Source organism: Haliotis cracherodii, unplaced genomic scaffold (assembly GCF_022045235.1).
Source record: "Haliotis cracherodii isolate W230 unplaced genomic scaffold, xgHalCrac1.p SCAF_18, whole genome shotgun sequence".
Lineage (NCBI taxonomy): Eukaryota > Metazoa > Mollusca > Gastropoda > Lepetellida > Haliotidae > Haliotis > Haliotis cracherodii.
The window spans coordinates 27701106-27717477 of record NW_027266273.1 but is presented as its reverse complement, the minus strand read 5'-3'; the positions used below and the strand labels follow the sequence as shown (position 1 = coordinate 27717477).

The 16372-nt window shown below is 42.1% G+C and overlaps 1 protein-coding gene across 1 annotated transcript in view; it reads left to right on the top strand.

Moving 5' to 3' along the window:
- The first annotated feature begins 1588 nt into the window (after positions 1–1588).
- The window catches only part of LOC139465950 (zinc transporter ZIP4-like), a 36507-nt gene continuing 21723 nt past the window's right edge, over positions 1589–16372 (top strand). The window contains exon 1 of the mRNA XM_071247962.1: positions 1589–1916. Within this exon, the coding sequence (XP_071104063.1) occupies positions 1671–1916 (246 nt within the window). The 5' untranslated portion in view covers positions 1589–1670. The remainder of the gene's footprint in view (positions 1917–16372) is intronic.

The following is a 16372-nucleotide window of genomic DNA, read 5'->3' as shown; positions in this document are numbered from 1 at the left end:
AGATGAGCGCTTATTGAGTTTAAGGGCATACCCTATTTAGGAACTGTTTCTTTGTTCCTTTGTATTTCATTATTTTGGAAGCCAGTTTGAGGATGCAGGTGGCTTTGGCTTTGACACTCATTTTTCTGCTTGTAATTTGGATCAATGCCATGGCAATGAACTCTACAACTTTGTTTGTGTTCTGAGCCTTTTGTTTACCATGAGCTGGTGTTTTCTATGCCTGACTGATTCGTTTGCTGTGTTCCTCAGTTTGAGGATTAGAAGGCATGGGGTTTGATTGGGGAGCTTGGGTCTTTTTCCCCTTGCGTTTTGCAGTGGCTTTGTGCCTGTGAGCAGGCGGATCAGTGCTCACAGAATTGTAGTAACTGTGTAATGGTAGCACATATATAGTAATGAACAACAATGGGCAGACAAAGAGACAATGACGTTGCTTTGGACATTGGACATATGGGCATGATTAACCAACACAGTTTCATGGGATGATAAATTAAGGCAATAAATGTCATACTATAAAAAGCAGTAGTTAAAGGGAAGTGATATGGTAGTCCAGGCTGACTGACAGTCAAAATACAATGAAATGTTGGTGAGGATTAACAACGGGGATTAGCGTCTTATAAATAATGACAATTAAGTTACGGAGACATATACATGTCATGGCTACAGGGTAATTAGCCTTTGCAATCAAATGTACTTCTCACAATGGTAAATCAGTCGCTATAACATACATATCATAGCCCTAGTATTACAGGATTAGGTTTATACCCCATTATTTATAGTTTTTTGGGTATGGTGATTTAGTTATATTTAACCATTATTATGTTTTTATTTTCCCCCACTTACCCCGACTGCGAAATTGCCTGTGGTAGAAGCGGTTGTTAAACTCCTAACATAGATAGAGATATTGAATCCTATGCAATCATGGCACACGCACAAGTAAACGTCGATTACGGCAAGGATGTCAATGTAGTGAACATTTAGTTTATAATGGGTAGTTTAGAGTTGAGAGAAACGTCACCTCAGAGGCCGGCAAACAGCAATCCAGTATGGTGATGTATCCTCCCTTGTTTGAATTCTGACATAATCATGATGTAAATATGTATGTGTTGTGAAACATAAAATATATGTGATCCGTATGGTGTTAAACATAAATTAAAACAAAATATATGTCTAAATGTTGTAAAACATGAATTGCAACAAAATATATGTGATATATAATTATGTTGTCAACCGAGACTGGTTACTGTTACTCAATATCTGTCATAACACCATGGCCTACGTACCGTTTCATCTGGTACTCTATTCTCATTTTAAAGGTTTGATCGTGATATAACTAGCTGCTCAAACAGAATATCTATTTGGACTGACTGTTGAGATCTCAAATTCATAAGTAGCTGTAAACTTATTTAAGCATATTTATTAGCGCCTGAATGGTGAAATGTGACACACCTGCGGCGCTTTGAGTGCAATAGGTCATGACTGAATGCACAACCCACCCCGTCTGACGAGTCATCTGTCACGTGACTGATTCACATTTCACCTAGTCACGAGTCTAGTGGTCCGCCATCTTGTGTCGTGAAACGTTTGCACACGGCTCACAGCTATCATCTCCGCGACAAAGTGTCTAAGTCGTCAGATGCAAACCCGACACGCAGGTGTAAACACGACCTAGGATGGCTTTTACTTTACTGGATATCGTTTTGATGGTTGCCGTTTTTTCGTCATCACAACTGATTGAAGCCGCAACCGAGGACCACCCAGAACACACCCGTCTTGATGTTTTTGAACAAGTTCTTGCTATAACTCAGGTTACAAATAGTACTTTTCTCAATGAAGCTAAAACAGAACGGTTCCTGGAACTATTGCTGCACAACTTTAAGTGTGAGACAACCCAGACGGCAGCCTGCGAAGATGCTGTGGTAAGTATTAGCTACTTTATTAAATTTCTTTCTTGAAGTTTATCAACTTTAATGTGAGAACACGACCGCGGAATGACGCAGCCGAAGAGGACGGGCTCGGTAACGTAAAGGTGAAAATCACCTGTTAAACATGATTTTATTTAACAAAGTACGATTGGTTTCTAATTTAGATCGAAATTCGTTAAGATACATAAACTATTTTTATTTATTTTGGTCAGGTAAATGAAATTTAACCTAAATTTATATATTTAACTACCAACAAGGGCGGTATCCTAGCAGTGGCGGGAATATATATCAGTAACGCCAGTGTGTATGCATGTTTAATTGCCACACACAGAAACACCTTATAACCTGGGCCCATCGTTCCGCATCAGTGATCGTCCTCAAACGCACTATGCAACCTGCCGTGTCACGTTTCTCCTGACGTCCCACCGTAAACGAGGATACACACTATGTAGGAAGATCGTGGCCCAGCGTAATGACGGCACACATCTCCCTTCGTTCGCCCAATAATTGTACCGTCAAAATGTTTAGACTGTTGATATGGTTGAATAAAATAAGCGTAGGTCTTGAAAATGCACAAGACTATAATTCATTATTTCTTAGTCGACATGCTCTTTTGAGAATTTGACAGGAAAGTTTATATATTTTTATCCTCTGTGACCCTAAACAATGAGAAAACATTACAGCTGTGTCTTTTAGGTAGCAAAACATTTAATAAATATGACATATGTCTGATAGAAATGTGACACGCCCTTGTGTAGCGCCACATGTTAACATACGTTTGTGGAATATGTCGGATATAAATGTAACACATCATTGTGAAGCACATCTCCAATACGTATAAAATATTGGAATACAGAAATGTGACAAACACCATGCATAAACGCATGGGCGGATACAGCTTTTTTTAAAAGGTGTGTGTGTGCGTGCACAATTAAGATCTATTTATTGTCTTTGGTGGTAACTTTTACAGAAATAAAGATTTTGTTCGAAATAAAAATTTTAATAAATAGAGGCGTGACAACACCATGCATCGTACTTATTATTATATTTGACTACTGACACGTGACAGAGCGCTAGACCGTTGACCCAGTCAGTTGACTTGGGAACTGAATGAGTGTCGGTGTTTCAGTAGTATCTGTCCGTGGCCAGGGTTGACATGAGAGTCAAGCAAGTGGTTGAGGCCGACCCACTCTGACATGCACTCCCTCCACATAATCCAGAGTGTCGTTCTTTCAATTTTGCCATGGCTCCACATATGCCATCCAACTTTTGATTTGGGTATTCTGGGTGTCGAGGTGAGGTCTGAATACTACACGATGCTTGGATATGTTGTCATACGAATATCATCGAAGTATGAATTTTACGTGTTTAGCTCCGTTTCATATTATAAACAACATAATCAGTTTAATATCAGTTTTGTTTATTTGTTTGTTGTTTAACGCCGCATTTAGCAATTTTCCAACTACATGACGACGGTTTGTATATAATCGAGTCTGGACCACACAATCTAGTGATTGACATCATGGGCACCGATACACGCGATGGGTAACGATGATATGCATCAACAAAGTCAGCGAGCCTGACCACAAGATTCCTTTAGTCGCTTCTTACGACAACCATACTCGCCTCTTACGGTAAATTGTGCTGAAATCTATTCTACCTCGGATCTTCACGGGTATTTATATCAGTATAAAGTATGTCATTATCCTTCTTATGAGTGGTATACTTACACGTCCGTCGACCAGCGTTTTATTATTTATAGTGATACAGTCTTATCGAATTCCACAGTAAGTACTGCTCTGGCAATATGTTACGCCGAGGCCATATATAATGACGGCACGTCTGTATTGAGGCCCCGTGTCTGGGGTATGTGTGTACGTAGCAGTGATTTGCCACCGACCGGGGTGTCAGCAGATTTCGGGAATCGCTACACAGAGACAAGTAGTTGTCCATGCTACATGACGGGAACTTGTGTTCTGCTCTGTTACGTGTCGTCAAGTGGCGGCTGGGTCAGCCGTCTCGGCGAGGCGGGACGAGGGCTACTGGTCTGTGGCAACACCCGTCTCGGCGAGGCGGGACGAGGGCTACAGGTCTGTGGCAACACTCGTCACACTGCCTGGCTGGGTCCCCAGTCTCGGCGAGGCGGGACGAGGGCTACAGGTCTGTGGCAACACCCGTCACACTGCCTGGCTGGGTCCCCCGTCTCGGCGAGGCAGGACGAGGGCTACAGGTCTGTGGCAACACCCGTCACACTGCCTGGCTGGGTCCCCCGTCTCGGCGAGGCAGGACGAGGGCTACAGGTCTGTGGCAACACCCGTAAAACTGCCTGGCTGGGTCCCCCGTCTCGGCGAGGCAGGACGAGGGCTACAGGTCTGTGGCAACACCCGTCACACTGCCTGGCTGGGTCCCCCGTCTCGGCGAGGCAGGACGAGGGCTACAGGTCTGTGGCAACACCCGTCACACTGCCTGGCTGGGTCCCCCGTCTCGGCGAGGCAGGACGAGGGCTACAGGTCTGTGGCAACACCCGTCACACTGCCTGGCTGGGTCCCCCGTCTCGGCGATGCGGGACGAGGGCTACAGTTCTGTGGCAACACCCGTCACACTGCCTGGCTGGTGGCGACATACTTCCTGAAAACCACAGACACAACATGCCTTCTGTATACACTGGATATGTTTATTGTTTGTGTGTGTGTGTGTGTGTGTGGGGGGGGGGGGGGGGGTGTAGCGGAGTAGCCTAATGGTTAAAGCGTTCGCTTGTCACACTGGGTTCGATTCCCGACATGGGTACAATGCGTGAAGCCCATTTTCCGGTGTCCCCCGCCGTGATATTGCTAATAGCGGCGTAAAACCTTACTCATTCATTATTGTTACTCACTCACTATTGTCTGTGGTGTCCTAACAATATCTATATACTTTATATTTGGCATGACTCAATTGATATCGATCGTATCGTTTAGTTTTGATGTTTTTACTGATTATGAATTCGTAATGAGGGCTAAAGATATTACGGCACTGTCATTGAAAACAACATCCTGTCCACCCTGTTATGTGTTATGTTAAGTTCCGAGTACAGGAAACACGCCATGCGGACATTTTTTAAAACAAAAGAACAATTTGATTAAATCCTGTATCAACCCATTGTTTTAAACTGAACACGTTAATTTATTTGATCATTCAGACGTGTGTTCGCTTGTTAATAGATGTCTGTTCAGCCTTGCAAGACTTAAAAATAGTGATTTACAATGCCTACGTATAGATCACCTGTTTCCTTAACATGTGTCTGACGGGGATGTCTTTGGCGTTGTTGTAAAGTATCGTGTTGAATTGAATGTTCTTCTAATCAATATCGAAATGTCAGGACTGGTCTGTGTGTTGTTTAACACCACAAGTCTGCGGTATACCGGTGCATGTCAATCGCGTCGAGACAAAAAACAATGTTTGGCATTATAAACAAAGTCCTATGCACGACGACACCTGGCCTCGCTACCCGCTCCTGTCACTTCGTGCCGTACGCCAGGCAACAGAGACCCGTTCTCGCCGGGCCCAACTGACGGGGCTGTCGGTGGGTATACGAGTTGGTCAGAGTGAGTGAGAATGGTTTTACGCCGCCTTTAGCAATATTCCAGCAATATCACGGCGGGGGACACCACAAATGGGTTTCACACATTGTACCCATGTCGGGAATCGAACCTGGGTCTTCGGCGTGACGAGCGAACGCTTTAACCACTAGGCTACCCGACCGCCCCCGAGTTGGTCAGATGCTTCAGGACCTTCCTTTCAGTTCTATCTTCCAGACTTCTTCCAGTCCCTCCTTTCTTCTTTTCCCTTCTTCCAAACACTCTATTTAGATATTTGTTGATGATATTTGTTGAAATATGTTAGAATATGTTAGAATATGTTAGAAATGTAAAAATAGGTTAACCTGTATCGAAGTCATCAACCGCCGTGACTCCTGGCAACTGGTACTGGGTTAAAATATGCATCTGTGCCAGATAACAATGTGAATGATGCACTTGATATACCCGGAAATATCCGACCAGGGTGCTGATCTAACAGTTGCCTTATCACCAGGCTCGTCCCCTTAACGCCTAGCACCACCACTCTGTGTGTGACAGACACACGTGTGTACATTACGTGTTATATACCTATGCGAACTATACAGATGACGTTTCTGGTCAGAGTACAGGATCAATATTTTCAAAACGATCGTCATGTTAAGTCCGCATCAGCGTCCATTGCTTCATCAACACGTTCGTTTTGTTACATTGTGTCTAACTGCGCATATTGGGTTGCAGCGGTGACTCATCCTACCCCACGATGAGGCGGATGTATGTATATATACCACACGTGTCATCGGAGAACCCTAGCCTTGCTGCAAGACTCTACGGAAGGAGACGGTCATTAATTCCGTTGTTGTATCATGATATTTAGCAAGTCTAGATTTGAAATGACGACAGTGTTCTATAGGAACAAAAAAAGTTCATTCATGAAAACATATTTAGCTGTTAAGTTTGATAAAAATAATTTCATGAACAGCTACTACTAAACAGCCTATTATAACTATCGCCCACTTTTGAGAGTTTATTGATGTTGACCCGCACCAACATGCAAAATTAATTTGTTTACGGCAAGCAGATTAATGTTTAGACCCGAGCTGTGCGTGCACAGGGAAAAAAACGTTTTCCCTATTGCAGTGCTACCTTGACACTCATACGTCTCAGTGACAGGAAACACCCCGCCCTTGTAATAATGAAGCATGATTCAAAAGTAGGTATGAGAACGTTATTCACACACACGTAATACATCATTGTGTGGCATGTGTCGTGCACTAACACAATACATATAACTCAGAGACCATATAATACATCATAAAAAATACGTCGACTGACGTGCTGCGATTCTAGAAATTAAAATATTCATTGACTTGAAGCACAGCGTGACACGCTAACTGACTCATATGCACTTAGATAGAAATATTTACTAGTGGCTTTTGATGATTTGATTGTTTATTTTTGTACCCGTCATAACGGGACCCCGTGTAAATGGGGCCTCTCAATCTGGTTTGTCAAATGTCTTTTAAGCCAAACACGAATTACCACGGACGGCATGGTTGCCCCCCCGCCCCTCACACACACACGCACAGATTTGACCCTGGTTAATTCGACCTGGCTCATCCTGTCCTAGCTCTGTAAATCCGGTTACAGTGTAAGGGCGACTTGACTTAATACGAAGTTTATGCCTCAGGGCGCTTTAATGCGGGGAATCTGTCTATCTTGAAAAGCCATATTGTTTAGCAAAGACGCCAATGTGTTGTGACAGTATTCCGTCTCACGTGTGTCACCGACTTCCCCACACCCACAGTGAGGTTGAGCATCTACTACTACTACTGCTACTACTACTACTACTACTACTACTACTACTACTACTACTACTAATGACGTCGATGGTGATGTTGATGGTGTTGAACCACGGGCCTTCCGCTCTCTGTGCAGACACAATCATGACCACTGAGGCGGTTTGATTTGTTTGTTTGTTGTATAACACCGTACTCAAAAATATTCCAGATATATGACGGCGGTCTGTAAATAATCGAATCTGGACCAGACAATCAGGAGATATGCATCATGAGCATCGATCCACGCATTTGGAATACGATGACATGCATCAAACAAGTCAGCGAGCCTGACCACCCGATCACCCAAGTCGCCTCTTACAAGCATAGTCGCCTTTTACGGCAAGCATGGATTGCTGAAGACCGTTTTGAGACGATGTTATTGCTGCTGATGATGATGACAACAGAAACAACATAAAAAAAAGATTCTATATCTGAACTTCGGTACATCTGAACTTCGGAATATCTAAACTTCGGGATATCTGAACATCGGAATATCTGAACTTCGGTACATCTGAACTTCGGTACATCTGAACTTCGCTACACCTGAACTTCGGAATATCTAAACTTCGGGATATCTGAACATGGGAATATCTGAACTTCGGTACATCTGAACTTCGGAATATCTGTACAAGGGACTATTTGAACATCGAAATATCTGAGCTTCGGTATATCTGAACTTCGGTACATCTGAACTTCGCTCCCCCTGAACTTCGGTATATCTAAATAAACTTCGGGATATCTGAACATCGGAATATCTGAACTTCGGTACATCTGAACTTCGGTACATCTGTACAACGGAATATCTGAACATCGAAATATCTGTACAACGGACTATTTGAACATCGAAATATCTGAGCTTCGGGATATCTAAACTTCGGTATATCTGAACTTCGGTACATCTGAACTTCGCTCCCCCTGAACTTCGGTATATCTAAATAAACTTCGGGATATCTGAACATCGGAATATCTGAACTTCGGTACATCTGAACTTCGGTACATCTGTACAACGGAATATCTGAACATCGAAATATCTGTACAACGGACTATTTGAACATCGGAATATCTGAGCTTCGGGATATCTAAACTTCGGTATATCTGAACTTCGGTATATCTGAACTTCGGTATATCTGAACTTTAGTATATCTAAACTTCGGGATATCTGACCTTTGGCATATCTGAACTTCGGTATATCTAAACTTCGGGATATCTGAACCTCGGGATATCTGACTTTTGGCATATCTGAACTTCGGTATATCTAAACTTCGGTATATCTAAACTTCGGGATATCTGAACCTCGGTATATCTGAACTTCGGTATATCTGAACCTCGATATATATGATCTTGGGTATATCTGAACTTCGGTACGTCTTCAATACTTATCTCTCAGTCTATCTCCCGTGAGCATCCATAGAGACCTGGGTGTCGTTGTACAAAACAACCTTAGTGCTACGACTATCGTAAGTCTGTTAAGGTATGGGAGTTAAGATCACCTTAGCGCTAAGATCGCTTTGTACAATGGCACCCATATCTCCGATTTAAGATGCATTTCGTCAAGATTTCACAGTGCCTATATACTTCTAGATAACGGCAGTTAGTGGCAGTATCCCTCTGCTGACTGATTAGTGTGTACATCATCATCACGGGAACAAAGACGCACTTGACCCGACTGTAACGTCAAGTCTTTGAACGACATTTAGAAGTGACACACGTAAGGAAGAGACATTCATGGATGTCATGTTCATAAATTAGGAACACAACGTTGTGTTCCTCATAATAAAGAAGTTGACATCCATAAATTTTCTCTTCCTTACTATAAAGTCAATTTTGGTTTCTTGTTTTGATTACATAACAATCTGACACCTGCCTCTGTGCTGAACCCGTTTCACACATATACGTCAAAGGAATACCTTCCCAAATTCTATAGATTTACCAGCAAAATGGTTTTCCGCAAGTACACGATAGAGGTGAAAGAATACACTGAGCATGCTCGGGAGAAAGTCAAAGGTTACAGGGAACGTGCCATCTCCCGCGGCGTGTCTCGGACATACACCATCTCCTTGAGCAAATACTCGGACACCAACGGCCGTTACTGTCGTCGCTCGGCCAGCTACTGTAGCAAGGACAAATGTTACCGACGTGTGGACATTGCGGGGGAATTAGACTTTTCACGCATGGCGTATTTACCTATAAAAATCTCCTCTGTCTTCAACACGTTCTACAACAAATACTACGTCATTACCGTGCGTGTAGCGATATAAGCTGATTACCTGACAAAGGTTCACAAGAAACCTGTGTTTGTTCTGCGGATGAAGATAGATTTGCCTTTGTCAGCAGTGTGTCCATCTCATACATGTCAGTTCTTTTCATATTTTTAAACACGATATGCTTGAAATCTGACCTTATAAAGATCCGAACTCAAATAAACCGCTTACGTCAATGGAAGATTATTCAGCGTTGTTCTTCCGTCAATCTGTTGAACCGCTGCCTCAGATATTGTGAATACTTCCCTGGGGCTTGAATGCAGGCGTTCGTTACGTTCTAAAAAAGTCAAAAGAAACGAATGGCCAAACACAAGTCTTTGAAAAACATTTAGAAGTTGGAAGAACATGAACACATGAATCTTTTTGTGGATGATAAACTTCTTTTATTGTTTGAAACGACAAAATCTTCTGTTCTGAGCTACGTTTTGCTCCTTGAGCAGGTGAATACTGGGGAAGCTCAAGGAGTTAATATATATTTAAAAAATAAACCACGAGTGGGCCGCGCCTTCATGGTTAACTCTCCCTGCATTGTATTGTTGTACGACAAACAAACGAACACGAGTCGTGTATTTCTTGTACATTTCAACATTTTGTACAGCCTCTTTAAGGTTCTTAATAAAATGTATATGCTTTTAGTTTTTTACACTTACTTAAATAACGATGACTCCCTGAATACAATCTGACTTCGGCAACGTCGGAGAAGTCTATGTTATGGACAGGGGGCTTACGTTTGGTATTTCTCCGATATTCTCACAATTGTCAAGTCGATTATCTGTACTTTTTCTCCAAACACCGGTTGTCTTACCTGTCCCACGTTTGAATGCGATCGCTCGGCCATTGCATTTATCTGCGTTACCTAGCTTCGTCTATGGGGAACAACTCTCTCAAAAGTAACGTCGTCCAATCACGAGCGCATGTTCGAATCTCCAGAAATAACGTCATGATAGAATAATGTTTTATCGTGAAATATAAGATAGCTACGTGATAAATCGCTAAGAACAATGAAGAACGAACCGTGGTTTATATCACAATAAAACATCGTTCTATCAAGACTCAGAGATTCAAATATTCGCTCCAAACTTGATGACGTCATATATTAGACCACGATTTCTTTTTGTCTAGTAAGTCTCAATGGATGTAGCTTGGCCGAACGATCGTATGCTAAAGTGGGAGAGATAAGACAATCGGTATTAGGAGAAAAGGTACAGATGGTCGACGTGAGGATTGTGAGAATATGTGGGAAATACTAACCATTAACCCACCTTTCGTAAAATGGACTTGGCCGACACAGCCGAGGTCGGATTCTATTCAGGGTGCCATCATTATTAAAATTTGGGTAAATATTTTTAACTTGTACTTTTTATGAACACCCTTTTAAGAGATTGTACATGACTGTTGATACCTCACATAAGAAATAAACAACTCGCAGTCATTGTTTATCGTACAATAAAACACTGCAAGGTGAATACGCTCTTCATTGTTCTTCGCGTATCAGCAGTTGGTGCATATCAGGATATGGTGGTATGGAACGTGATATACATCAGATATTCAGTCATGGCCACACAAGTAACTTGAACTCTCCGTCATGTTGTTAATGGTTCAGACATTTCCACAAGAACGTGTCGCAACATTCCATGACAGTTACTGGAACGTGATAGACGAAATTAAAATGATAAAAAACTCACAACTTTTAGATAATGTCATTATGATTTTATAAGTTGTTTTTTTCTGAATGAAAGGAAATGTTAAGAACATTTATATTTGCTATACATAATGAAGGTGTTTGAGGTTACCATTGTACAACGCTAGAGAGGTGGGACAAGATTGTCATGGAACGTTACCATGGTTACCACGACACGTTAATAATGTAGATGACTGTTAAACAAAACGAACCCGGGAATTAACTGACGACTGAATCGGATGGTCGGGTTCTGTGAGTTGGTAGATTGCTTGTTAACCTACTTCATAATATCAACCACTGGTCGAGACCGCCGTCATGTAGCTGGGCTATCGCTGGATGCGGCGTAAACCAACAATCAGACGGCACATAGATAAGTTCATCTGAGATTTTCGATTTTGTCGTGTTTTTGAGGCATACTGGTATTTTGAAGCATCGTGTTGGCTACTAGCCGGTCGGGCACCTTGGGTATTCCGGGGCCAAACACAGGTCGGCTGAGGATTGGGGGGTCACGATGGACGGGCTGGAAGAGTCAGTGTCGCCGTACCCCGGCGCGTGCATCGTCTTTGATACTGTCATAGCACTTGTTTGCTGGATTTGCTCGACTGTTCACAGGCCGCTGGCTACAATACTGAAGCGCGGCATAAAACGCCATTCACTCACCCACTCAACATAACATCGCCGTGGCGAAACAACAGTTCGGAAAACCAACAGCTCAAACTTCATTAAAGAATATATTCGCAATAAGTTTTAAGATGACACGTCGTCGTTCAAGAGGATACCCCTGACATAGTTGAATCTGTTTGGTCAGTCAGAGCTCAGAGATGTTATATTATACGTTGGTGGAATTTCTTAGTATGGCCGGTTTTTTGCTTTGCGCGGAGTGTTTTATAATTCCAAGTTCGTTTTTGTTGTTCTGCCAACAAAGGTGTCACACATACATGTTCACATTGCAGCACGGAACATAATTTAATGTTGTAATGCGAACCAGAAACACTGTCAAGCATGGTCTGGGAACAATGTGTCCACGCCAACATCAGGGTCAACTTGTTGTGTACAACGTCTGTACAACGGTTAAAAAGAATGAATGGTATTGATGAAAAGTGATACTGGTTTATTTGAGAATACGTTCCACATTCAACATAGTAGAACCAACTGCCTGTTTCACAAAGCTTGGATTTGCCAAGTTACGGTAACATCACGAGTTAATGTAATTCTTAGGAGTTTTTCTTTTATGTAGGTCGGATTAGTTTGGGTTTGAGAAATGAACCACACTTAAAGCGTAATCATATTTCGGATTTCTTCTTTGATAGGTTTTACAAGTTTCACTTGCTTGATAACGGTGTTAGAACCTACACCGAAACGTCGCTCTTAATTGTAATAAAGAAGCTGTTCATCCATAAATTCTTATCTTTACTTAGTATTTCGGCTTGGCAGTAAAATACGAGAAATACAATAATGCAAAATGTTCTCAAGGAAAACAGACAAACAAGAAAATTCCGTAATGAATGTTTAGTGTTTTATGCCGCAGGTGCGATAGCTCAGCCACCTCACGGGACACCAGGAATGGGCCTCACACATTGTACCAATGTTGGTCTCTCTCCTCAGCGTTAAAGATTCATCAGAAAAGCTGATGTCTTTTAAATCAAACACTGTATAATACAGTATCGTCTGAAAACCATAATGCGACTCACGATCGTCACGGCTATGTTGTGGTTGGCAGATGACGTCAGCAACTGTTAATACCAGGTAATTGACCTATGACCTCCCCATTAACAGCTGACCTGGCGGGACACTTATTGATCGGTGCTGTCATCACAAGCACCATCAACCTCTTCAATACATGATTTACGTCAAATGTCACGTCCTTGAAGGTCACGTGTCAAAGGTCGTAGAAAGTGAGTAATTTCCTTCTTTGTTGTTCGGCGGCGTCCGTGACAACACGTGAGAAAACGGCGACAGGGGAGATTCACAGCCCTGGTTTTACAGCTGAGAGTGGTGTTCTTATGTTCTACAATGATCTTGAGCTTTTTTACACTGACTTGAGTGAGTGAGTAAACGGGCTTTAAGCTACTTACCGCCGTCACGGCGGGGGATGTAAAGTATGGGCTCTATAGAATCTACTCATTTGGAGGAATTGAACCCATGTGGTCGGCGTGGCGAGTAAACACTGTCCCCACCGGGCCACCCTATTGCTCACTACCGTTACGATAGAAAGTCAAACCATCTGTCTATCACACCTATATTGATTTCATCTCTATGTTTGACGTTGGAACTTTACTTTTATCTCCCCGTGGTCGTGATGAGGAGTTCGCATGACTGAATTTCATTTAGTAGTACGTATGACATATTCCATTTAGTAATTCGTATGACATATTCCGTTTAGTAGTTCGTATGACATATTCCATTTTGTAGTTCGTATGACATATTCCATTTAGTAGTATGTATGACATATTCTATTTAGTAGTTCGCATGACATATTCCATTTAGTAGTATGTATGACAAATTCCATTTAGTAGTATGTATGACATATTCCATTTAGTAGTATGTATGACATATTCCATTTTGTAGTATGTATGACATATTCCATTTAGTAGTATGTATGACATATTCCATTTAGTAGTATGTATGACATATTCCATTTAGTAGTATGTATGACATATTCCGTTTAGTAGTTCGCATGACATATTCTAATTAGTAGTTCGCATGACATATTCCATTTAGTAGTATGTATGACAAATTCCATTTAGTAGTATGTATGACATATTCCGTTTAGTAGTATGTATGACATATTCCATTTTGTAGTATGTTTGACATATTCCATTTAGTAGTATGTATGACAAATTCCATTTAGTAGTATGTATGACATATTCCATTTAGTAGTATGTATGACATATTCCATTTAGTAGTATGTATGACAAATTCCATTTAGTAGTATGTATGACATATTCCATTTAGTAGTATGTATGACATATTCCATTTAGTAGTATGTATGACATATTCCGTTTAGTAGTTCGTATGACACAATTCCGTTTAATAGTTCGGGTGTATAATGGCCACGTCTGTAAAATGACCTCGGGTGTATAATGACCACGTCTGAAAAATGACCGCGGGTGTATGATGTCCACGTCTGCAAAATGACCGCTGGTGTATAATGTCCACGTCTATATAATGACCACGTCTGTATATTGTCCACGGGTATATAATGACCACGTCTGCAAAATGACCACGGGTGTATAATGACCACGTCTGCAAAATGACAACGGGTGTATAATGACCACGGGTGTATAATGTCCACGTCTGTATAATGACCACGTCTGCATAATGACCACGTCTGTATAATGACCACTGGTGTATGATGTCCACGGGTGTATAATGACCACGTCTATATAATGACCACGTCTGCATAGTGACCACGTCTATATAATGACCACGTCTGCATAATGACCACGGGTGTATAATGACCGCGCGTGTATAATGACCACGTCTACATAATGACCGCGCGTGTATAATGACCACGTCTACATAATGACCACGTGTGTATAATGACCACGTCCATATAATCACCACGGGTGTATAATGACCACGTCTATATTATGACCACGTCTGTATAATGACCACGGGTGTATAATGACCACGTCTATATAATGACCACGGGTGTATAATGACCACGGGTGTATAATGACCACGCGTGTATCATGACCACGCGTGTCTAATGACCACGGGGCGGGTGTATAATGACCACGGGTGTATAATGACCACGTCTGTATAATAACCACGCCTGTATAAAGACCACGGGTGTATAATGACCACGTCTGTATAATAACCACGGGTGTATAATGACCACGTCTATATAATGACCACGTCTGCATAATGACCACGTCTGTATAATGTCCACGGGTGTATAATGACCACGGGTGTATAATGACCACGTCTGTATTATGTCCACGGGTGTATAATGACCACGTCTGCATAATGACCACGTCTGTATAATGACCACTGGTGTATAATGACCACGTCTATATAATGACCACTGGTGTATAATGACCACGCGTGTATAATGTCCACGGGTGTATAATGACCACGTCTGCATAATGACCACGTCTGTATAATGACCACTGGTGTATGATGTCCACGGGTGTATAATGACCACGTCTGTATAATGTCCACGTCTGCATAATAACCACGTCTGTATAATGACCACGTCTGTATAATGACCACTGGTGTATGATGTCCACGTGTGTATAACGACCACTGGTGTATAATGACCACTGGTGTATAATGACCACTGGTGTATGATGTCCACGGGTGTATAATGACGACAGGTGTGCAATGACCGCGGGTGTTTAATGACCACGTCTGTATACTGTTGACGGGTGTATAACATTTTTATGCAACCCAACATCCCAATTCATGGCACATCTTTCCTTGACACTCCTATCCTTTTGTATCAATGCGCAAATTTATAACTTTTGTATTTGAACTGGTTAAACTTTTCATTTTTCATAGTTGTGATACAGCTTGGCGACCCCCAACTTTCCTCGTCATCTTGTCACTCGCAAGTCCGCGAGGTGTCACGTGATATGATGCAGCGGCCAATCACGAGCGTTGTTGTCAGGTCTTCTCCTCGCAGTCAGTGATGGAGACATTGCCGACTTAATACGAACACATTAGAAACATTCGGAATTGCGACTTCCGGTAATAGAACTGTTCAACTGACATGTTATTGATGATACAAATTATCTCTACCAACGTATGTCAATCAGAGTTGTGTCAATGTTGACAGGTTAAGTGACGTGGAGGAATCTATAGTTTACGACGTGTGGCATATTGTGGACAGGCCGTCATGCTTCTTGGCAGGTGATGGATTTGACCCGGAGGGCCTCAGTGTTATGTAACAACTAAACCTGGACAACAGAAACCTAGTGTATTCTTAATGCTTAAAACATTTCACGGTAAACACCACTGACTGTGCCGCCGCCTGACACACACAGGCACGCATACACACGCACACACATGCTTTTGTCGGTAAATCGTTACCTCGCGTTTCCAATTGTTGCACACGTGCGTGTCAATCCTACTTGTGAATGATATTCCCTTTTCTAGAATCTGAAAC